Below are 24,991 nucleotides of genomic sequence, written 5' to 3'. Positions count from 1 at the left end.
TGCATGGGCAGTTTAGGTGCCTTCTAAGAGGATCTCAGCTTCCACGGTAAAGCGAGTTTACTGAACGGCAACACAGAGAAGCACAACGGGGGAAATAAAACACCCAAGCAGGCAACTTCAGAGAAGCAGGGGAAAGAGCTCTTCGATGACACTCAGAAGAGCTGAGTGTCAGCCACATCCGACCGTCAACCGGCTCTGTGACCTGGGGCAGGTAAGAGGAGCAGGGGTCTCAAACTCAGGCACAGCGAGGCCTGGAAGGTTACATGCGTGAGTGAAGCACCACTGTGGGGCGTGCAGCAAGCCAAGCAGAGCGCAGTCCACCTAACAGGAACTTCTAGTCATTTCCAGGCAATCTCTGCCATCTGGGAATGCTGGTGTAGTGTTGCCGGAGCTTCTGCGGTTTTATTTGAATTCTTCCAAATGTTAAGCGTTGGCTCAAAACGACAAATACATTCTGCAGCCTGAGCAAAAACACAGCCTGCCGGGGTTTCAATTCAGCATCAGATCGTGCCGAGACTCTGTTGCTCAGCTGTGTAAAACGAGGGTGACCGAGACCCCTCCAAGCTCGGAATCAAGTCGCTGCATGTCAGCGTGGCGCTGTGAAGGTGGAGGGAAGGGTGGGGGCAGCACATTCCTCGGTATGTTTTTGGAGGAGGCAGAGACAGTTCCCAGCCAAGGCTAGCAAGGGCGTCCTGGCCCAGAGGAGAGTGCTTTCCCCGGGGTCACCTCTTCAAGGGCTTCCCAGGAAGAGGGTGCTCTCCGGGGAGCCGTTGCCCTCACCTGATTTGTTTATCAGGGCTTTGCTTGTTTTGATTTTGTTCCCAGCTAAGAGAACATTCAGTGCCTTTTGAAAGGTGGGAAGAGGCCATGGAGATGCACACACCCCAAATCATTTTTTTTTTTCCCGTAAGATATACCCATTCTTGGAAAACTAGAAGATACAGATGAACAAAAAAGAAGAAAACAAAAATCCTACCACTTGGAGCTAATCACTGCTAACATTTTGGCATAAACAAAGAAAAAAAACTCTATTTCTCAAAATAGAAGCAGCCAAATGATTTCCCAGAAGAAAGTGTACTGTATGGTAGCCTCTTGAAATCAGTGACCCGGGACTTAGGTGGGAGGGTAGGTCAAGTCCTAAGAAATGTTGCTGAAAATTCACCCTGAGGGCATTGCATTACAGCCCCAAATTTCTCTTTTTCTCTCATCTTTCTTCCATAAGCTTTTATTTATTAATAGCTAACAGTAAGCCTTTATTTATTAATAGCTAAGATTAAGCTATTATTTATTAATAGCTAATACTTAACTATTATTTATCAATAGATAACACTAAGCTATTATTTATTAATAGCTAATACTAAGTGTTTACTAGGTACAAGGAACATTGTAAGGCTCTCTCCAGGCAGTATCTCATTTTATCCTCAAAACAAACAACCCTATGAGGTAGATTCTGATATTTCCTTCATTTCGGATATGAGGAAACAAGCTTGGAGAAGGTGAGTAACTTACACGAGATCACCCAGTTAGTAAGTGGCAGGATCGAGACTGGAACCCCTGTCTGAGTCTGTCGTTCCAGTTCTCAGTCACTTTGTTTTTTTACCACTTTGTTCACTTAAAAAGTTTTATGTTGAAATGATTTTAGACGTATAGAAAAGTTGTAAAAACAACATATCCTTTGCCCATCTTCCCCAATGCTAACATCTGGCATAGCATATCGTCTTTCCCCAAAAATAAGACCTACCCATAAAATAAGCCCTAGCAGGATTTCTAAGCATTTGCACAATAGAAGCCCTACCCCGAAAATAAGACCTAGTGATGGGCGTGGCTACGCAGCACATCTGCACAACCCATGCATTTCATCGCCGAGCAGTAAAGAGGACCAGCAGCCCTTCTCATCTGTCCCATGAGAGCTCTATTGCTCGACATGGGAGATTGGGGCCAATGGTTCTAAAGGAAATAGAGTCGCAAGAAATTCAGGATGGAATTCGGGGTTTGGAGAGTTATGATGATATTCTAGAAGAAGACGACTTAACTATATTTGAATCAATGTAGATTGTTGTACCATACTTAAAAAAAAATAACACATCCCCTGAAAATAAGCCCTAGGGTGTCTTCTTGAGGAAAAATAAATATAAGACCCTGTCTTATTTTTGGGGAAGCAGGAAACACGGTACTACAATTACCAAGAGCTGGAAGTTAATTTCCGTACAACGCTACTAGCTGAATGACAGGCTTCGTTCAGGTTTCACCAGTTGTCCCACTAAAGTCCTTTTTCTGTTCTAGGGTTCAGTTCAGGATTCCATGTTGCATTTAGCTGACATGTTTCCTTATTCTTCTTTAATCTGTAAGTTTTTAGTCTTTCCCTATCTCTCATGACTCAGGCACTTTTGAAAAACACTGTTCACTTCTTTTTTTTTTTTTTTTTAGAATGGCACTCAATTTGGGTTCACCTGATATTGTCTCATACGTAGACTGAGATTGTACATTTTGGCAAAAATATATGATGGCAACAGAAATGTGTCTTGCTGGTGACGTTAACCCTGACACTTGGTTAAGATGGTGTCTGTTAGTTTTCTCCGCTGTACAGTTACTACTCCTCCCTTTGTAGTTAATAAATATCTCAACAGAGACAGTTTCAGACTATGCAAGTGTTATGTTTCTTCTCAAAGGTTTTTGTTTTGTTTTTTAATTTTTTTTCATTGTGGTAAGATATATATATCACATAAAATTTACCATTTTAACCATTTATTTTATTTTATTTTTTCATTTTAACCATTTTTAAGAGTACTATGGCATAAAGTACATTCACACTGCTGTACAACTGTCACCATCACTCATCTCTGGAATTAAACCTCATCTTCTCCAGCTGAAACTCCATCCATTAAACCCTAACTTCCCTTTCCCTGGCAACCACCATGCTTTTATATGTTTCTATGAATTTGCTACTGCAGATTCCTCTTATATTCCTCATATAAGAGGAATCATTCAACATTCTTCTCAAAGTTCTGCCCATTAATTTTAACATCCATCAATTGATCTTGCCTGCAACAATTATCATTATGTTCTAGTGGTGATTTTCCATATCCCATTCCTTCTACTCTTCTGCTTTTGAAAGCATTCAACTCTTTCTTTGATTCACTTAAAGACCAACCAAGTTTATTCTAATACTTAGAATTAGCAGAGAGCACTTTAAATCCCTGTTTCCTAGGAGGAAGGAGCAGGCCTATTCCATGCTTGTGCATCAGGACTGGCTGCATAATTTGCAGGGTACGGTGCATAATGAAAATGCGGGGTCCTCTTGTTAGAAAATATCAAGAATTTCAAGCTGGTGACAGCAGAGCATGGAGCCAGCTGCAGAGCCCTTCCGGGCCACGTACTACTGCATGTCCATGAAGCCTGTTGTGCAACCTTTCCTAGCTTCTTAGGACCATTCACCTACTTGCCTGGTTCTGCAGGATCCTAAGAACAAGCAGCCGTGTCTGACAGTCCGCCATCTCTAGCGATCCCCTCCATTCCCACCGCCCAGGCAACCAGGAGGGTAAGATTACTCTCATTTGTGTAAGTCTTTTTTTTCCCTGCTTCATTCAGATGGGAAAGAGACTCACTGCTTCTCTTTAACTGACCCGGCACTAAACGATCAACAACCCTCGGGTTTGAGGAATCCCAGAGCAGAAATCCCACCTGCCCCCAGGCTCTTACCACGATGGAGGTCAGGTCCTCGCTCTCGAAGCGGCTGATGGCCTGGTCCAAGGATTTATACATGGCGGCAGAAATGCGCTGGGTGATAAGTCTGTTCAAGTCAATTGATCTCCCCAGCAGCTGGACGGAAGAAAGAGAGAGAGAGAAGTCACTCAAGATTCACCCAGACACCTGACAACTAAATGCAATACACTGATAGGAGACCGGATTAAAATTAAAAGGGACATTACTGGGACATAGGGCGACTGTGTTTAGAAAATAGCATTGTTACATTTCCTAGGTATGATAATTCTACTTTGATTTTGTAAGAGAATGTCCTTGCTCTTAGGAGATACAGGCTGAGGCATTCGGGGGTGAAGTCTTATGGCATCTGCAACTTACTCTCAATGGTTAACAAAAAGAGTACGTGTACGAGCGCACACACACTGTATATGTGTGTGAGATGAAATAGACACATGAGAAAGAGAAAGTGAACTAAATGTGGCAAGACATTAATAACCACAAATCTGGCTATAAGGCAGACAGACGAGTGCTCATTGTAATATTCTTTCAATTTCCCTATAGGCTTGAAACCCAAAGAGTTTAGGAAAAACACAATTCATTCAGGCTGTGGGAAGAGGCTCAGGGCTGGCTCCAGATCCCTGTAACTGCCTCTCTGCTGACACCCTAACTTGAGCCCTGGGGTTCTGCCTGCATCTTGCCTATGGCTCAATTTAGTCACCAGGAAACAGCAGCCACCTCAGCAAGGGCCCACTTTGTGCCCTTATGGGGGAAAATTTAAAAGCCACAGGATGAAGGACTGATTACAGGATGCAAAATATAGCTTAAGATCCTTTCCGCTGGGGCACACGTGGGCATTACTGCTGACACGATGCAGGTACCAGTGAGCATTCATTGAGTACCACCCGCTGTGTCCATGGCACTCTGCTAGGTGCCAAATGGTTATTCTTAATTATTTTATTTTTCCTGCTTCCCTTTTGGGGTACATTTTCTACCAACCGACTAGGGCCCCTTATAGCCATCGCGTGCGCACATAAAGCCCTCAGTATTTTAATATCCTGCGGCTAATTCTGGCTGCGCCGGAACTGATAACAGTAATCTTCTAAGAGGCTGAAGAAAAAGCTCTCATTGAGCCCCTGCTGTTTGCAGAACTGATTTCTTTTTTCCCCTCTTAACAATACTCCGTTTCCCTTGGATTTCTCATAGCAAAGGGAGTGTCCAGGTCTGGCTATGTTGCTTGAGCTGGTCTTGAACTCCTGGCCTCAAGTGATCCTCTTGTCTTGGCCTCCCAAAGTGCTGGGATTACTAGCATGGGACACTCTTTCCGTTTCTTCTAAGGCATCGTCTCAGCCTCGGCCCTGCCCCTTCATCACACCATGACCACGTAAGAGACACACGGACATTGCAGCATAAGGGCCATTTTGCCAGCAGCTTGGCCAAAAGCAGGGCCCCAGAAGGAGGGCTCAAAGTCTGCTGGGGCAGCTCTGATTTTCTCTGTCAGGTTCACATTAACCTTTTAAACTGTGGATATGTTTCTTAGCTCCCAGCAACATTTCCTCTACATCTGGGGCCACATGTTAACAGAAACCAACTCCATACACACACAAACCGATTTCTACCCCGAGATTGACCTGACATGCTCCATTTCAAAGGTGCTGTGGTCCTTCTTCACTTCGACCAGCACTTGGGCCACGTTCAGGGACAGATTTACCCATCTCTGAGTGGCAGTTCCAACTGAAAGAGTGGGCCACAGCTTGTGATGAAAAGACTTAGGCTTTGGTGGCCACTACTTGTAAGAGTCAGCTGCAGACGGGTAGAGAAGCCTAGAACTTGAACCAAAGGGAGCCTGATGCCTCTCTGTTATCTGCAAGATTCTGAAGCTGTGCTACGCCTGTGCTCGGAAATCCACACTAGGCAATATACGCAGGGCAGACGGCGCCCAGTCCTGATTTCTGATCTCTCCTGCCTGTTCCGTCTCCATGGTAGGTTGCTGTCACCATACCTGGACGTGTCTCTGTTTCAGCAGCGTTTCATAGCGGTTGGACGGTGGGTACGGAATGATGACTCCGTAATTCTTGCATTCAGCTCTAAAACGTTTATCCAACAGGACACTGGAAGGGATAAAAATTAAGTGAGGATAGTAAACAGGACAGTGAATGGCTCTCAACCACCCAGCTGCATCTATTTCAGACCACAGGATCTACTCACGAAGGACTATCTCATATATATGTATATGTATATATATGTATGTATATGTATATATGTACATATATAATATATGTTATTTTTTTAATGAGATAGGGTCTCACTTTGTCACACAGGCTGAAATGCAGAGGTGTAATCATAATTCACTATAGCCTCGAACTCTTGAGCTCAAGTGATCCTCCCACCTCAGCTTCCTGAATAGCTAGGACTACAGGCACAGGTCGCCACTGGCTAATTTTTCTTATTTTTCTAGAGACGAGGTCTGGCTATGTTGCTCAGGTTGGTCTTGAACTCCTGGCCTCAAGTGATCCTCCTGTCTTGGCCTCCCAAAGTGCTGGGATTAACAGTATGAGACACCACACCTGACCAATACATCTTAAATCTAATTGTCTTCTGCTCTGGAGTAAGATTCTTCAAATCTCTTTTCAGCTACAGAAATTCAACATGTCAAACAGAGTTTGTAAGTTGCGGATGGGCAACACAGAGGTTGAGCGAGTCACTTTCCTCTTTCGTTGATTTACCAACAAAAGCAACCCAGTGCAAGCCTGGGATATCCCACGAGACACTCTAGTGCTAGGGACACAAAGTTCCTGTCCCCAGAGAGCTTACATTCTAGGGAAGAGAGACTGATGATACAAAAATAAGCAGAGGAATGAAATAATTTCAGACAACAGTGAATATCTGCATGGTGTTTGCTGTTTAACGGGCATGTGCAAACACACAAAATGATTCCTAATCTCACAACGACCCTATGAGTCAGGTGTGCTACTGTTACCAGTGCACTGTTTAATCCCATTTAATCCACAGACACGTGTTAAGCGACCACTCTGAGAAAGGCTGTGTTCTCTGTGCTTTCCCTGAAATCCTAAGTTCTTGCTTTTGATATTTTCCATCATTTAAGAGATATTCGCTTTATTTAACATGCATCCTGTGTTAACAGAAGCCTGTGTGTGCTGCACATTAACTCCTATTTGAAGCCTATCAGAGCTACTCCAGCTGTTCAAAGCAAAAGGAGGCAAATCCTTCCCATAGTAAAAAAAATAATTAAGGTTAGAAACCATCCTTGAAATTATTGGTTTGTTCATTTGGATTTCCAATAAGAATGGACATATTAATACCTACATATAAAATCTGAGGCTCTTCTTGACCAGGACTATTACAGGTTCTTGAAACCCTGGAACTCACGGGGGTCTAAATCCACACACATTGACAATACCAATGAACCACTAACGCTTGACAATCTCTGGCCCAGACTTCTTCACGGGCCTCCTGTCTGGTTTTCACATTCTCATTCTTGCTTACCTCCAACCCACTCTTCACACTAGTATATTTTTAAAAGAGTGAACTTTCAAAAATAAAAACTGAATCGGGTCACTGTTGCACTTTTGAGAGCATTCCATGCCGTCCCATTCATTCTAAGACAAACGCCTACGAGGCAGACATGATCTGGCCCTGCCCACCCTCTACGGCTTTGTCAGGCACGCTGTGATGTCTTGTGGTCGTGAACGAGACACTGACATGTATTAACTCACTTATGCAAATCCTCTCAACTGCCCCACGAGGTAGGCATGCTGCTATTATTACACTTGCGCCACCGGGACTTTGCACAAGCAGTTCATTTTGCATGCAATTTCCTGCCCATCCTTCACCTAGTTTTAATTAACTCCTACCCGCTTCAGAGAAGAACTCAGACGCTGCTCCCTCAAGATGGCCTTTGTCATTCTCCACCCCAAAGAGCACTTCCGGCTTGACCGTCATGTGTTCCCATAAACTTTTCCTTCACAGAGAGCATGTCCCCTCCCTGGTCAGTGTGCATTTATCAGTTTTTAATCAGTGTCTGTCTTCCCTGCTGACTGCAGGCTCCATGAGGTTATTAGCACCGTATCTGCCTAGTTTCCTTCCCTCTACATCCCAGCACCCACTCCAGGCCTGTGGAATGGCTCTGTCTTCCTCAGGGGCTAGGGAAGAGGGGAGGTTTTGCAACAGAAACCAAGTCTTGCAGGTGGCAGTCTTAGGAAGGATGGCTGCTCACAGCTCTGGGGCTCTCCTACCTGCCGGCCATGGCTTTGTAGTAAGCGAAGATCTGGTCCGCCAGCTTGTAGACAAACTGATCAAAACACAGGTTCACCTGGTGAGGAAGAAGTGGGGCAGGTTAATAGTGTCTGTCCTGCTTTATCACAGACACTCAGGCAACTGGAAGATAGGGCAGTTGGGCAGGATTGCCCAAAGCACGTTCTGGGGCAAGACACTTTGAAGGAAGAAAAAGAAGATTCTGTAGCCAAGTAAGTTTGGTCCCTTGCTCTTGGGGTCCCTCACTTAGTCAACACAAAAGGCAAAGTTCAAAAAGCCTGTTGAGGGATGACCTCCCCACCGTCCCCTCCTCGGCTGTCCTGTGGCCTGCCCCAGAAAGGACAGACCTTTCTCAGATTCTGCAGTTGCTCATATTATTGGCTAACTCTGCAGTCTCCCCATCCATCTCTTCTGACAACTTTCTTGTCTTCCCCTTTCAATTTATTTTACCTTGCTTTGCAAACTTGATTGTGAAGTTGATAATCATCAGACATTCAAAAGCCCCCCTTTTTCAAACTTTGCTTAAATATCTTTGTTTTTGAATGAACAAAGCCTCGCCCATTTCAGCAGATCATGGTGATCAAGTGGGAAGACGATTTTACACCAGACAGAGATAATCAGACCAAATCCTCCAATATTGGCAAGAGCAGGAAGTGGCCGAGGCTGGAGCTGTGACAGCCCCTGGGTATTAAGGAAACACCGAAAGAGACAGACCGTATTTATGTGATGCATCTTGGATTCTTTTCCCACCAAACCCTTGGCTCCATAAGTTGACTATTCAAAACGTTGGCCTGGCGCGGTGGCTCACGCCTGTAATTCTAGCTCTCTGGGAGGCCGAGGCGGGCAGATTGCTCAAGGTCAGGAGTTCAAAAAGCTTTCGTATCTTTTCTTTTATGTGCCACATACTATGCAGAATGTAAAAACACAGAGCTGTGTGTAGTGCTTTCCTCATACCCAGGTAACTGAGGCCCCTGTCCTGGACCATGAGCTTCACGGGTCCCCAGTGGACCCTCTTCTGGACAAAGAATCTACAGGGTCAAAGCAGGGGTGTTCACCCAGCCCCGATTCTCCCCTTCTGGAACCAGCTCTGAGTAGCTGGTGGTCTCTCCCCCGGCTTCATCTCCCTCAGGATGGGCTGCACGGCAGGTATATGAGCCGTTCTCAGCGTTGGCCAAGGGGCCCCTGGTTTTGAGCAGAGGGAGGTCGACAGAGCTTGGGTGTCTGTACACAAGCACGTGAAGCCCCTCATGGTGCGGAACAGAGTTGGGGGGCGGGAAGAGGAAGGAGCAGGCCACGAGCTGGGTGTCCCAATTTGTACCTCTGCCCGTCCCCTCAAATGCGACACGGGTTCTTTCTGAGGGTCACAGTGGTTATGAAGGCCACTCTCTGGAGTAAGTCACCAATCCCCTGCTTTGTGCTAACAGCCAAAGATTTTGGGAAAAGTCGAGAATCTCAGAACAAGATCACAGGAACAAAAGGAGAAGCACGCCACTTGCCTCGGCCTCGATCTCGTCGTACAGGAACTGCTTCTTAAACTTGGTCAGCGCATAGTAGGCGCTGTCGTTGTACAGGTCCAGGGGGTAGAGGACGTACCTGGAGAGAGAAACACAGCGGCCAGTGGCGGGCTCAGGGGCTGTCTTAAGGCAGGCGGATTTACACTTGCTTGGAGAATATAAACCAGGTCAGAGTTGGGAAAAGACACACCGCCAGCCCTCTCCGATGTCGCCAGGGCCCCCGGCGCTTGAGAAAGACTTACTTTACACAGTGCACCCAAAGAAATCAAACTCCATGATGAAATAAAAACCAAGGCCTGTAAAAATCTGTCTGGCACTAAAGTAATCAATAATTAATAATAACTTGGTGGCGATTAAGGATTTTATAGCTTCCTAATCCCCAGGGATGATTGTTTTCTGAGCGGAGCTGCTATGAGACACACAAAGTACGGGTAGAGAAGTGGGGGGGGGGGCACTTCGGACTCTGTATGCAAAGTTGAGTCACATGACCTTGCGTGGCCTGACCCCCGGCCTGGGCTCCCCTAGGTGGGACACGCTGCGTCATCTCTAGTGAACTCCAGCGTTTCCGTCTAGAAAGAATGGAGCTCGCCGGAAAACCATCCTCCCTCCACCTGCACCCCAGGAACCTCCTTGCTGGCCAAATGCTGCCTCTTACTCCATCATGGAAGGTTCTTTGGTTTCCAGGATATGGTCCGTTAGAATCCAGGGCATGGACATCTCAATGGGGAACTGGATTCGCCGGCCCATGGTCAACTCCAGGAAGAACTCTCGGAACCAGAGCTGGGAGAGGTCGCAGCATTGCTGCAGGGCTTCTGCAAGCACAAGGGGACGGCCTCGGGTTACACTCGGGACGCTCCAAAGACCTTAGTTCTTGTTGTTTTTATTGACGTTTACTGTTATGATTGTCGCTGTGGTTGCTAGATACAGAGCCGGTACTAAGTATCGATTAGCAGATGCTGTTCTTTTGTACTTGAAGGCAGGCTCCGCGTCTACTTGGAACACAGCATTTGTAAAGATTCAGGGGCAGTGGGAGTGTGTGGGGTGGGGCAAGATGTTTTAGAGCTCTACGTGCCCCCATAAGTTCCATCATCACTCCACAAAGCCCTCCTGAAAACCGGCAATCTAAGCGTAAAACCTGTGCTCGCTGCAACACACACGGGGTCAAGACGGCCCCACGTGCCAGTTGGGCTGTGGCTCCCCTGTCCCTTCTGTGTGGCGATTCCCAGACCCCGTGCTGTTTGCAGGTCCCCAAGGCCCTTCCCAGGCTGCTCCCTAATGGAGAAGCTTGTACTGTTTGTCAAGATCACTCTCTGCAGTACCGACAGACACTCACGTCGCTGGGATGCTATCTTCCTCCACCCTGTCCCGTGCAGCCTGGACGTGCATCCTTCTAACAGGAGGGGAAGAGTGGAGGGACCGGGACCGGGAGGCCGCCTGGGAGGCTCCTCTGCCAGGGGCAGCACGTGCTAATGGGCTCCTGGCCGCTGCCAGCATCTACGGCCTGGTGTGGCTGCACGCGGGGGGTTCCTGTTTTTAATCCCCTTCCACGATTAAGGACTTCACGACAAATTGGCCACAGGTACCTCCCGGACAAATTTAGCTGAGCCAGAATAGCTGGACTGAGCCTGGCCTTCCTTAGCTTCTGAAATCTACGAGAAAGCGTGTGTTTCCCCCTTGGTGGCAAAAATGTGCCCCCTGGGGTCGACCACCACGTCTCCTTGCAACTTCTAGCCTGGCAGCTGCGGTCACTCCAGGAGACGGGAGCCCCCGTCCTCCGGCCCCGGCCCGGCCCTGCGGCTCACCGCTGATGTTGAGCAGGTGCGTGAAGAAGAAGGACTGTTTGTGGAAGTCCTCTATGGCGAGCACGATGGGCCCGTCCAGGCTGCTTCTCAGCGTCTTCTTGGAGCCGCTCTTGTCTGCGATGAGCGACTCAAGCATGGTTCGCACCATGTACAGCTTTGAAAAAGAAAGAGACGCGAGAGGTCAGAAGCCGGCCCTGCAACCCAGCGGGGAAAGGTTGCTTTTGTGCTGTATTTATTTTTTTTCTGCAGATGTCTGCTCTTAAAAAGCACTGTCTTAAGGAAGCACCAGTTTAGGGCTGGAGAAGTCGCTTTGGAACCACGAAAACGTCCAGGAGGGAGGCTGGGAGCCCGGCAGGAAGTTCCGCCCAGGGCCCTGCAGTGTCCCTGAGCAGGTGGCGCCAGGCCCAGGAAGAGGCTCCTGTCTGCTCTGCTCAGCCAAGGCCACGAGCATCAGAGGAGACAGCCACAGGCACCACAGGTGGAGCACTGGACTGGGAGTCAAAAGACCAGGGTTCAAGGCCAGGCGCTGCCACCGACTTGCTGTGTGACCCGAGGCAGCAAAGTCCCCACTCTGGGCCTCAGTTGTCTTATCTAATACAAGGGGGTTGGACCCGATGTTTCTCACACCAGTCCCTTTCAGCTCTAACGTTCTGAGGAACTGTGACATGGGGTCAGATCAGAATGAACCCACCTCCCACACCTCAAGTTTCTGGCCCTTAGCCTTTTTTTTTTTTTGACTCCGTTACTGAGCGATGGCGCCCCCTGGTGGCATCAGCTGCATTGCACAGCCCGCCGAAATCCTGGGTGGAAAGCGGGTTAATATTGGTACTTACACAGGAGGCTACTAGGCAATTAACTCCTGCTTACAGAGTGCCTTAAGTGCAAAGGATGCAAGTGCGGTGGGCTTGTTCTCTTTGCTAATCTAGATCTTTCCACATCATCTGTCTGTGAATCTTAGGGCTGGAAGGGGCCTTGAGGAGCCAGGCTAGTCCATTCCTGCTGCCTCCTCGAGAAGGGTACCCAAACCAACCCCGCCAGGCGGTGTGATACCAGGGATCGGCAGCCTCTTCGGCCCTGTGTGCCACCAGTGGGGTGAAACAAAGCCCTCGGGGACCACTGGCAGGCCTACGACATAGATAGGAGAGAAGGAAGAGGGATGGGAGGGCAGGAGAGACAGGGAGGAGGGAGAGAGAGAAAGAGAGAGAGAGAAAAGCAAGAGGTATTGTATACGGTGGGAATGCCGTCGCGACTGCTAGGGGCCACCTCTGAGATGCTCCAACCTCCCAGCAACCGCGATCACCTCTGCTGCCTCTGGATCTGCCCTGGGGTCGACCCCGCCACGTGCCTGGCACCCCTTTCTTTAGGCAGTGCAGTCACAGGGGCATGTGACGCTCCGTCCCTGCCGCAGGGCTTCCCTTCAGGGTAAAGCAACTAGCGTGGCTGCCGGCTCACCGGACAGAGCACCGTCCGCAGCCCCGTGAGTGGGCGCGCCCCCACATCACTAAGCATCGTCCCCACATCCCTAAGAATCGAGATCCGCTCTTCTACGACGGCCTTCCAGGTCCTCAAAGAACCGATGCACAGGGTCCGACCTCGTGTGGGTGCTGACTGGCTCGTATCAAAGATCTCACTGTCTGACAACTGGCTTCGTCCATGAGAGGGTGAACTCCGTCCCCACCTGCTTTTATTTAACAGAGCGTTTAATTCACCAGAACAGTCTACGTCCCAGCTACGAGAGACACCCAAGTCCACTGTGTTCTGAAGGCTGAGACAGAGCCTGGGTGGGAGTCAGGAGACCTGGGTTCTTGTCCCACTTCCACCTGAGACTCACCTTGTGACTTGGACAAGTCACTTCCCCTCTCTGGACCTCAGTTTCCCCATCTGTAACATACCGGGAGGGACTGGGTTTTTTTTTTTTCTAAGGGCTCTGCTGTCTAGGAGTCTACTGAGTATGTCTATCCCACTTGGCATGCCCTGGTGGTATCTGGGGGTCACTGTTGGTGATGCTCCCCTCTCTCACTAGCTATACAAATGCTCCTTCCTCCCCTCTTGCTCTCTGACTGCTAACGGCCCTCCTCCATCGACCTTTCCAGTTTTTCTTGTGCCTTGTCTGTCTCTTCCTCGCTCGTGTCTTAGGACTTACAGAAACACCTGTGAGCCCTGTTCATCACCCTCCACCCCGCCCGGGGGACATTCTGGGCTGGAAAGGTCTCTGGCCCTTTGGTACCCCACAGGTCAGTTTGTAGACGCTTCCGTGGGACGTTCCACAGCCAGCGGGAGAGAGTAACGCCAGCTGGCCGAGGGCTATGAAGCCAAGGGAAGTTACGATGAACCTGCCAGAATCCGCCTCGCCCCCAGTCCCCTGCCAGACACAGACACACACACACAGTGAGGAGGGTCAGGGGGTGGACCTCGGAGGACCCAGGGATCACATGAAGCAGGAGTCCTCAGCCTGGGGCTTCTGGGGCCTGTAAGACACCCCCCCCCCAAAGCTGCAATGGGATCCACTTGCTTTTTCAATATGTCGGCAGGACTACCAGAGTAGTTCCGCTCACTATCCTTACTTACTGTCCTTAAGTAGGAGGCAAAGATTCAGCCAAGATGCCCAGATTTTTCATTTTTTCTCCCCTATAATTTTAGGACGGTTTTTGATTAGCCACAGGCAATCTCTTATTGGATGGAAGCTCCAGCTGGCAATCGAATATTTCTGATTACTAGACTTTCACTAAGCGGTCAAGGGCTTTGGACTTGCATTTTGGGGAAGATAAGGGGAATAAGGGGTGTTGTGTCAGTAACATGATCTCCTCCAAAGTTTTCATTTCACGGAGAGATAATCAGAGCTCAGAGAGGTCAAGGTGCTTGCCCAAGATCACACAGCAAGTCAGAGGCAGAAACTGTGAATTTCCAAGGTAGCATGTCACTGCAGGGGCAGGTGCCGGGGCTTATTAAAGAGAGACAGGATTGATGCATACCGATTCCACTTTAAACTCCTCCTTCACTTTGGAATCTTTATTTCTTAAGGCTACAAGATACCCAGGATAGGTGGATATGGTATTATCCCTATTGGCCAGATTAGACAACTGAGGCACAGAGAGATTCTATAACGTGCCCAAGGTCACACAGGTATCTGGGACTAGAATCCAGGTCTCCTGAATCTTTAGCCAGTGGTCCTCCTTTCTACACCAAAACAAGACGGCAGAGTAAGACCAGAGCAGCTGCTCAACCCTGCCCCTACTGACCGAGGGGCCCATCCCCGTCCCACGGTCCCACCACGAGGACCTGCTGCGGCCAGGCTGGCCTGTGAGTCAACCAAGCTGGCCTGTGCCCAGAGCCGCTTACCTGTGTGCTGGATGGCCCCACAGCACGCCGGGGCACCTTGATGTCAAAGCCACCTTTGGGGTCCTTCTCCCCTCTCAAGCACGGGTCATTGGGGGGCTCTCGCCCTCCCTCCCAGTCACAGATGGTCTTCCGAATTGCCTGCAGGACACTGGAGAAGGGAGAACTGAGCCTCAGACGCGGTCTCAGCATGGGAGGGACGCACTGCGGGCCTGCATCTCTGGGGCCCATGGTGTCCCTGGACCACCTGCATCAGAACGCTGGGCTGCTGCGCAGCATGCTCATTCCTGCTCCCCCCGACACTGGCTTTTATTTTTTTTTTGAGACAGAGTCTCACTCTGTTGCCTGGGATAGAGTGCTGTGGCATCAGCCTAACTCACAGCAACCTCAGACTCCTGGGCTCAAGTGATCCTCCTGCCTCAGCCTCCCAAGTAGCTGGGACTACAGGTATGTGCCACCATGCCCGGCTACTTTTATATATATATATATATATATATATATATATATATATATGTATATGTATATACACACACACACACACATTTAGTTGTCCAGCTACTTTCCTTTCTTTTCTTTCTTTCTTTTCTTTTCTTTCTTTTTTTAGTAGAAATGAGGTCTCACTCTTGCTCAGGCTGGTTTCGAACTCCTGACCTCAAGCAATCCGCCTGTCTCGGCCTCCCAGAGTGCTAGAATTACAGGCGTGAGCCACCGAGCCCGGCCAACCATGCTGCTTAACAGATTTAACCCTTTGCACTCGCTTGCTTTTTTCTCGATTCCTTTATTCTACTTGGGATTTAATTTTTTAAATACCCCAGATTTTACAAAGCACAGCAGCAGAATAAAAAACTGGGGTTTCTTTTTATACAAACTTATTTGGAATTTTTTTTATATTTCAAATTATTGATACATTCAAAGAGTAATTTTAATCTCTATAATTTTTGCTAACCGTGTCAAGTCACACTCGGCATCCGCGTGCAAAGGGGTAAGGTGCGGTCCAGAAATCTGCATTTTAACAAGCGTCCCACACGATTCTGATGCCGGCTGGATGTCTGCACACTGCACACTCACCTCTGAGCCCGTGACGTGAGAAAGAACTTGGGTGAGGCAGGGTGATTATTTTTCCTTTTTGGTTATAGGAAATCATCAAATCTCTGTATATTTAAAGTTTTCATGATAGCTTGTATGTATTACATACTGACCCCGTGCTGCCATGTGCTTAGGTCTACCCGTGGAGTATCTCATTTCATCATCCTAACAGACTATGAAGTAGACACTGTTATCATCCCCATTTTACGAATGGGAAGACTGAGGTTCCGAGGTCAGTGACTTGAGTAGGTTCACACAGCTAGACAAGGTGTGAATGAAGGATCCAAACCCAGACACGGAGGCTTAATTCATCCCAAATGTCCAATCTCCTAAGGAGACCCCCTGGAACCTGCTGGAAGGGTCTGAGTGTGTTCAGAGACTCATCTGGAAGCTGACTGGGCGGGAATTTCCTCTCCAGCCCGCACTCAGCACCGCTTACTTTTGACACGTCCCTGAAAAGGGCCACGTGCTCACCCACCTGATGAGGACGTTCTTCTTCTTCCGCACCGCCTGCCGCAGGGGCTCGCGCAGCGTCACCTGGGCAAAGTCCTGCAGGGCTGCGTAGATGGTGTTCCTGATGGCCTGGTTGAAGACGCTCTCCATCCTGCCCATGAGCACCTGCAGGCCTTTGATCATGGCGATCACCTGGCCAGGCGCAGACCAAGGGTCAGGGTCACCAAGCCTCAGCACACCAGCCTGCCCACCACCCCCACCACCTCTCGGGGGGAGGAGGGTATGAGACATCCAGAAACACGAGGCCAGGGCCACTCAAAGTGTCAGTTCACACCTGGGTAAGAAATGAACGACGGATGGATTGCAAAGTAACAAAACAATCTGTAAGGGGAGATGGAAATGTCCTGTATCTTGATTCTGTTTGTGGTTTCACAGGTATATAAACAACTGTCAAAACTCTTTGAATTATACACTTTAAGTGGATGTAGTTTTTTGAATTATAAATTATACCTCAATAGAGATGATTACAAAAGCTGTAATATCTTTATGGAGAGATCACATTTATGACACAAGAGCTGGGTGTTGTAAAAAGGGAACATGCAGAGAACAAGACAGAACTTTTGGACATTAAAAATATCATAGCCAAAATCTAAAAATCCTAATAAAATTTGAAGTTGAATTTAAGGGAATATCCCCATAAAGCAGACCAAAAATAAGTGAGGTACAATAAGAGAGAAAAGATTAAAAAATTAGGGACCAAATTTTGGAAGCCCATCATCTGACAAACAGAAAACTCAGAAAAAAGAAAGAAAACCAAGAGGAGAAAATTGCCAAAATTAAAATACAAGGAAATTTCTCAGTCCTGAAGTAAATGTGTTTTCATACTGAAATGGCCTAATTAGTATCACAAAAAAATGAATGCAAAAGATCATCATTAAGCTATCTCACAGTGAAATTTCAGAACAGCACGGATAAAGAGATGAGCCTATAAAATTCTAGAGATAAAAAAAGAAGAACAAAATTGAAAGACTCACATTTCCTGATTTCAAAACTTACTACAAAGCTACAGTAAGCAAAAACTCTGTGCCACTGGCATATGGATATACATATAAATCAATGGAAGAGAGTTTAACATGCAGAAATAACCCCTCACATTTATGGTCAACTGAATTTTGACAAGCTTACCGAGACAATTCGATGGAGAAAGAACATTCTTTTTAACAAATGGTGCAGGGACAACTAGATATGCACATGCAAAAAAAATGAACCATATGCAAAAATTAACTCAAAATGGATGAAAGACCTAAATATAAGAGCTAAAATTACAAAAACTCTTACAAGAAAACACAGGAGTAAATCTTTGCGACCTTGGATTAGGCAATGGTTTCTTAGATATGACATGAAAAGCATGAGTGATAAAAGACAAAATAAATTAGACTTCATCAAAATTAAAAGCTTTTGGGCTTCAAAGGATACCATCTAGAAAGTAAAAAGACAACCCTCAGAATGGGAGAAATTTTTGTAAATAATATATCTGATAAGGGACTAGTATCAAAAATACATAAAAACTCTTACAACTCAAAAATAAAAAGATAAATAACCCAATTTATAAAGGGCAAAGGATTGGAATAGACATTTCTCCAAAGGCAGATAGCCAATATGCACAAAAATGCTCAATACTACTAGTTAAAAGCTCAATATCAGGGTTATCAGTTAAAACCACAAGGAGATACCATTTCATATCACTTCACATCTCACTAGGATGGCTAAAATGAAGAAGACAATAACAAGTGATGACGATGTGAAGGAATTGCAACCCTACAGCTGCTGGCAGAACTGTAAATGGTGCAGCAACTTTGGAAAACAATCTGGCAGCTCCTCAAAATTTTAAACATAGAGTCACCATACGACCCAGCAATTCTACTCCTAGGTATATACCCAAGGGAAATGAAAACATATTTCCACGCAAAAACTTGTACGTGAATGTTCATATAAGTATTAATCATAAAAGACAAAAAGATGAAACTACCCAAATGTGCAATTGATGAATATATAAACTAATGGGGTATATCCACACAATAGAATATTATTCAGCTATAAAGTAATCGAATACTGATACATACTACAGCAAGAATGAATTTTGAAAACAGTACACTAAATCAAAGAAGCCAGTCACAAAGGACTACATAGTGTATAATTCCATTTATACAAAATCTCCAGAATGGACAGATCTATAGACAGGAAACAGGATTAGTAGTTGCTAGAGACCAGGGTTAGAAAAATGGAAAGTGACTGCTAATGGGTATGGGTTTCTTTGGGGGTGACAAAAGTGTTCTAAAATTAAACAGCACTGGCCTGTCACAGCCCATACCTATAATCCCAGCACTTTGGGAGGGTCACTTGAGGCCAGGAGTTTGAGACCAGCCTGGGCAACACAGCAAGACTCCTATCTCTACAAAAACAAATTAGCCAGGCGTGGTGATATTTGCCTGTAGTCCCAGCCATTAAGGACGCTGAGGTAGGAGGATCTCTTGAGCCCAGGAATTCAAGCCAATTGAATCGTACATTTTAAAAAGGTGAATTTTATGGGTATGTGAATTATATCTCAATAAAGCCATTATATTAAAAATTCTGCAGAGGAAATAAACAAGGAATCAGGGATTAGAATAGAATCCAACTTAAAGAGCAACATCAGAGAGGTTAGAAGACAACAGAATAACACTTCTAAAAATTTGGAAACAGAAATTTATAATTCTATATTTAGCTGACTACAATGTGAAATCAGAATAAAATAAATAAAATCAGACATTCAAGCTCTCAAACATCTTCCCCCCATAATCCCTTTCTTAGGAAGCTATTGGAGGATCTCTGCCACCAATATGAAGAAAAAGGCAGACCCTCAAGATGATGATGATGAGCTCTCAGATCAGTGGCCAGGCTGGTCTGGAGGAAACCAGTGCAATTTAGAAAAAAGGAAAGAGGAATGGCTCCAAGAAAAAAAAAAATCATAAAACAATGATTGTGATGGATTATTTTGTAAGGAGTTCTATATTTTGTTGGTATGTTTAGGGTTGCCTGTTTGATAGGTTCATAGAAAAAACAAAAAATAAGGCTTTGTTAACTCTAGGAAAAACAAAAGTGGTACAAGAAAAATGTATTCATATTAGAACACATGACTTGGTCTAAGAGGACAAGTAACAAGAGTTACTTGTCATAATAATGTAAGGTAACTATTGATTTTACTAAGAAGTGTGACTTTACTATTATGGGGACATGGGGGAAGGGAGCTGGGTGTCTTGGGAGGGGTGGGAAGTGGAGATGAGAGAGCTAAATCCTTATCTCCCAAAGTAGGAAATCAACAGAGAATGTCATCAATTGGAAAAACCAAGAAATAGTCTCAGAAGCCTGTTATTTAGAACTATGGTGATAAATACCAGAAGAAACAGCTCCACAACTTGAATGCTGTTTCCTGTTTGGGGATTCAGGGCAGAGCAGGGTAGTACAGGTTACTACTTTTGCTTTATTTTTACAGGTCATGTAGACCTATTTTTCTTTTCAAACTTTTAAACATGTTTTACTAATAAGATGAAAATGTTGCGCTCTACATTGAGAGGTCTTAACATAAGAACTGGAAGGAACCACAGTAAAATGTTCTTGGTGGTTGTATCTGGATGATGATAGGAGCCTGGGGAAGGTAAAGGCAGGAGTGAGGTTGGAGGGGCATTTTCTAAATCACCAACAGAGCATGCGCATCCCTTATATTAAGCAAAGAAACACATAAACAGTTTTACAAAGTTGCTTGGACCCTGTGACTGTAGGTATCATTTTAAATGGGCTTGAGGGTGACTTTCTCTTCCAATGATAACGCCTGGGAAGCTTTTTTCCAAGTTGACTCATTAGCAATGAAGGGCCAAGAGGGGTGGAGGCCACTCAGGACCATGTCAAGAGTGAGTAGAATGTTTCTCCTTTCTGAAATAATAACCCCTGGGCCTCAGTCCTTTAAAATGCACCCTGGAGAGCTCCTAAATAACAATCCTAACCTCTTCCATTGGTATGGTCCTTTAAGTTTTCAAAGCTCAGCTACCTCCATTCTCTCATCTGACAATTATTGTTTGGTTCTCAACAGTAACCTTGGGATGGGAGAGGGCAGAGATTATTAGCTCCATTTCACAGATAAGGAAGCTGAGGCTCAGAAATGAATTGACTATGGGGGCCCAGGGCTAGGATCCAGGTCTCTGACTTCTAGAGTAGTCTCTTGTTGGTTTCGAATGGCCATCAGAGAGATAGCTTCACTCACAACATAGTCTGAATGAGTTTTCCTCCCAAATAGGGATATTATTTTGTAATCAAATGATCAAAAAATAATTCAAAAGGTTATAAAGCAGGAAGAGTCTTTCCTCCAGAAATTATTACTGTTAATGCTTTAGTATATATAAATATTTATTCCCTTCATAATTCTGATCAAATATATAAAAGTATATTAGTTTTAACATAAAAGTAATCATTTTACATGTTGTTCTTTACTTTTTTTTAACTTAATAATATATTTAGCATAGCTTTCCATGTAAGTATATCTTTTTTAACAACTGCATAGTATTCAATGGTACAGCTGCATCTTAATTTATTTACCTGGTCTCATGTTGAAAGACACTTAAGTTATTTTACATATTTTGGTATTATAAATAATACTGTGATAAATACCCATGTACATACGTCTCTGCACAGTTGGCTTATTCCCCCGGGATATATTCCTAGATTAAAAGTGTCAATACATATAATCAGACCGCCCTTGTGAAAAGCCCATAAAATGTAGGCTGGACACCAAAGATATGGCAGAATGTCTATTTCCCACACTTCAACCTGCGGCATCACCCATCTTTCAAACCTTGGCTATCCTGATCGGTAAATACTATATATCCCATCTTACTTTCACTCTGTAGTTCTTTGACCACTCATCAGTTTGGGCATTTTTATATCTCTTTTAGCCATTTTTGCTTTTCTTTTCTTTCTTCTGTTGGTTTCTTTTTGCCCACTTTCTAGTGCAATGGACATTTTTCTTTGGACTTTTAAGAACAGAATGAGTTTCTAGTAATTTCTGAATAACAACTTTTGACAGATTAATTTAGATGGGAGAAGGGGACGGGGAAGAGCGTGCAGATTAGGAGGGCCAACGCTGTCATCTTGCTCAGAACGGCTTGTGAAACAGCATCTGGGGGAGGGCAGAGGGAGGACCTGCAGGGAGCCTGCACCTACCTCCACGAAGGCAAACTTCTCCTCGCTGGTGTAATTGTAGCGCGTGGCTCTCTCGTACTCCTCCGCTGTGCCGGGGCAGTCCTTGTTGCAGAACTTGTCTGTGGGGTGAACCAGCTTCCAAGAGTACTGGAGAGAGTGGGAACAATCCAAATGTCCATCAACTGATGAATGGATACACAAAATGTGGCATAGCCACGCAATGGAATATTACTCAGCCATAAAAAGGGAACTGGGTACTGATTCATGCTAAAACATGGATAAACTCTGAAAACATATGAAATAAAAGAAGCCAGATTTAAAAAAAAAAAAGTCCACATATTGTATGACTGTATTTATGTGAAACATCCAGACTAAAGAAACTTTTATAGAGAGAAAGTAGATTACACAGGGCTGGGGGATAATTCGAGGTTTCTTTTTGAAGTGATGAAAAATGTTCTAAATTTGATTGTGGTCATACAACTCTGTGAATATTCTAAAAACCAATGAATGTACACTTTAAATGGGTAGATGATACGGTATATGAATTACATCTCTATAAAGCTGTTTTAAAAAGAGTGCTGGGAGAGAAAGAGGCAGATCGTAAGGGAACAGAGGTCGGCAAGAGGACCTCTGTCCGAGGGACACCTACCACCTCCATGACATGGGCACTCCACTTGGACAGCAGCTGCAGGCCCCGCAGGGCCAGGTCGAAGAGCTCGCGATACTCCTCGTCTGATTTCTGGCTGTCCAGTCCCGAGCCCGTCACCACCTGGGGAACATTGACCATCACATGCACTATCTAAGTGGCTGGCACTGTTATACATTATTGCATCAATCCCGCCCAAGAACACTACAGGGAAGTTCTATTATTATATCCCCTTGACAGATAAACTGGGGCTCAGACAAGTGTCTTGCTGAAGGGCCACATGGCTTGCAAGTGGTTGAGGGTTCAAATTCAGATGGTGTGAATATATTCCTACCTTGGTATATCATAGGGCATTTTGCCTGTCGATTTTTTTTTTTACTGTATTCACAGTAGGAAAGGCGTACTATATAGTAACTAGGAATACATACTTACATAGAGATATTAAATATATGTATGCAACAATATTTTTCACAAAGCAATCTTATTCTTAATGCACAGGATTCCCTGATTTTCTATTTCATACAGAAATGCTCATTTCATACAAAAATGAATGCGCAATTCATTCATTAGACATGACTTGCTGATTGAAAAGCACAGGTACAAATATCTTTCTGCATGTGGAATATTCCACAATGAAATATAATATGTATGCATGTGCAAATATGCACAAACATGTGCATATATGTACATGCATATATACGGATACAATCTTCATTATTGGTGGATTCTGTATTTTGAATTAACCTACTTACTAAAATGTATTTGTAACCCTAAAATCAACGCTTGTAGCAATTTCTCAGTCATTTGCAGACATGTGCACGAATCTCAGCTGAGGTTGGATGAGGTGACCCTCTGCAATCTTGTTTCAGCTCTCATACTGTAAACACGTGTCCTTTCTGTAGTCTGTTTAATGCCATGCTGTCCATATTTTTGTGCTTTTTCTGGGTGATTTCATAATTTAAAATGATCCCCCAGCTTAGGGCTAACGTACTACAGTGTTTCTATGTGCAAGAAAGTCGCAGCATGTCTTATGAAAAAATATGTGCTTAAGATAAGCTTTGCTCAGGCATAAGTTACAGTGCTGTTGGCCATGAATTAATGTTAATGAGCCAACAACATACACCACATAAAGCATCTTTACACAGAAGCATATATAACACAAGGTTATATATTGATCAGTTGACAAAAATATGACCAGAGGTTCCCAGGAACATAACTCTGTGTTTTTTCCTTAGAATGATGATTCAGTATTTGGCAATTCAGAGTTTGTGACCACTTTACAGAACATAACCACTGCAAACAATGAGAATCGACTATTTACACATATGTATAAAGCATGTAATTTAAAAAAATATCCTGGGCCAGACTCACTTTTGGACCACATCGAAACTTGACTAGGAATTAGGGAGCCCTAGCACTCAAGGTAAGTTATTCCTGTAGCTTCAGTTCAGTTGATTGACACATGTGGTTAAGAAAGCTAAAGGTTCGGGCTTGAAGTTGATCCATGTGGGCCACCAGTGTAAACACCACACTGCTGCATTTGTCAGACTGTCCCTGTTTCTAATATGTTGCTCTGTGATCAAAGACATTCCCTGAGTTTAGGTTTGGAAAGCATGAGCCCCTTGGCCGCTAGCCCATGGTGGAACCAGGAGCAAACGAGGGCAGAACTGAGCCATCTGGGAGCGCTGGGGACTAAAGCAATACAGGGGCCCTGTGTTTATCAAACAACACATATGTTAGAAGGGTGTACGTGGGACGAGATCCAGAAGGATAGATATACCCAAATATTGATCACAGTTGGTTCTGGGATGGCAGGATTTTTACATGATTTTTCTCTCCTTTTGCATATCCGTATTTTTTTGAGGTTTGTGCATCGATCGTGTTTCCATATTTTAAAAAATACTTAGAAAAAAAGGAAAATGCAATGAAACATAATTACTGAGATTACAGGAAATTTTTAGGGTCTCCTAGTTTTGCTAACTGTATTTCTGATTTTTTTACAATGATCGTTTATTATTGTGTAGTTTAGAAATGTTTAGATGGTATTCTGAGGATGAGTGCTCAGAACTCAGTCCCCCTTGCCATCCAGGGTGAAGGTGGGTTGGATCGTGTGCAGGCAGAACTCACAATTACTGAGCCCTTACCATCTGCCAGGCATAATGCACGCTCCAGGCACCATACGGTTTAATCCTCTCAAATGAACCTTTCAGAATAGAAACTATTATTACCCTCATCTCGCAGATGAGGAAACTGAGGCTCAGAGATGTTAGATAACTTGCAAAGGGCAATGGCAGAACCAGGGTGAACCTCAGTCGGTCTCTAAATTCCATGGCCCTCCTGCCTCCGACATGCACTGCCTCACTCCTGCTCTCCGGCACCTACGGGTTCATGTCCTCTCCCTGCTGTTCCTCACCCCTTCTGGTCCTGGGCCCACCCACCCAGCAGCCAGACGCGCTCACCTCGCTGTTGCTGTAGCGAGCGAGTTCGGAGATGAAGCGGATGTGGTCATCCCGGATCTGAACCATCTGCTCGCAGATGTTGTACTGAGGGCTGATGCTGCTCTGAGTGCAGGTCCACCTGGGTAGACAATCAGGGGGTCGGAGCGGGGCCGGGCCCCAGGCGCCTGGGTGGGACAGGCACGGGTTGCTCCTAGGGCTCACCCAACGTGGCCGGCTCCCCTGGGTGGCACCAAAAGGCATCATCCCAGCCACCTTAGCAAGAGAGCCCTCTAAGTACGATGCCGTGGGGACCTCAGGCTTAGTGCAGTGGTCCTTCCTCCTGCTCCTTGGGGCCAGCCTCCGCCAAGACCCCATCGCAGGCCTTTCCAGACATGTAGAGTCCACGATACTTACCAGCAGTACGAGAAGGGAGGAACCCCAGCCTCTCTAGAGGCACACAGGGCTGGAATCCAAGCAAATAAAAAGCAAGGCGGGCAACCTCCTTGAACC

The 24,991-nt window shown here is 45.6% G+C and overlaps 2 protein-coding genes across 4 annotated transcripts in view; one reads left to right on the top strand and one right to left on the bottom strand.

Moving 5' to 3' along the window:
• MED7 (mediator complex subunit 7) overlaps nucleotides 1–24,991 on the top strand; it is a 315,410-nt gene that overhangs the window by 119,037 nt on the left and 171,382 nt on the right. The window lies entirely within an intron of this gene.
• The window catches only part of CYFIP2 (cytoplasmic FMR1 interacting protein 2), a 119,188-nt gene that overhangs the window by 53,534 nt on the left and 40,663 nt on the right, over nucleotides 1–24,991 (bottom strand). For 2 of the 3 annotated variants that reach the window (XM_012781578.3, XM_012781581.3), the window contains exons 11-22: nucleotides 24,503–24,620; nucleotides 22,047–22,166; nucleotides 21,419–21,544; nucleotides 16,191–16,357; nucleotides 14,630–14,777; nucleotides 12,341–12,415; nucleotides 11,291–11,444; nucleotides 10,144–10,300; nucleotides 9,471–9,567; nucleotides 7,956–8,032; nucleotides 5,702–5,810; nucleotides 3,700–3,819 (exon numbers count right to left, since the gene is read on the bottom strand). In XM_012781578.3, the coding sequence (XP_012637032.1) occupies nucleotides 3,700–3,819; nucleotides 5,702–5,810; nucleotides 7,956–8,032; nucleotides 9,471–9,567; nucleotides 10,144–10,300; nucleotides 11,291–11,444; nucleotides 12,341–12,415; nucleotides 14,630–14,777; nucleotides 16,191–16,357; nucleotides 21,419–21,544; nucleotides 22,047–22,166; nucleotides 24,503–24,620 (1,468 nt within the window). The remainder of the gene's footprint in view (nucleotides 1–3,699; nucleotides 3,820–5,701; nucleotides 5,811–7,955; nucleotides 8,033–9,470; nucleotides 9,568–10,143; nucleotides 10,301–11,290; nucleotides 11,445–12,340; nucleotides 12,416–14,629; nucleotides 14,778–16,190; nucleotides 16,358–21,418; nucleotides 21,545–22,046; nucleotides 22,167–24,502; nucleotides 24,621–24,991) is intronic. The other variant, XM_075996248.1, reaches the window with a different exon arrangement.

Source organism: Microcebus murinus, chromosome 21 (assembly GCF_040939455.1).
Source record: "Microcebus murinus isolate Inina chromosome 21, M.murinus_Inina_mat1.0, whole genome shotgun sequence".
Classification (NCBI taxonomy): Eukaryota; Metazoa; Chordata; class Mammalia; order Primates; family Cheirogaleidae; genus Microcebus; species Microcebus murinus.
This window is presented reverse-complemented; position numbering and strand designations above follow the sequence as displayed.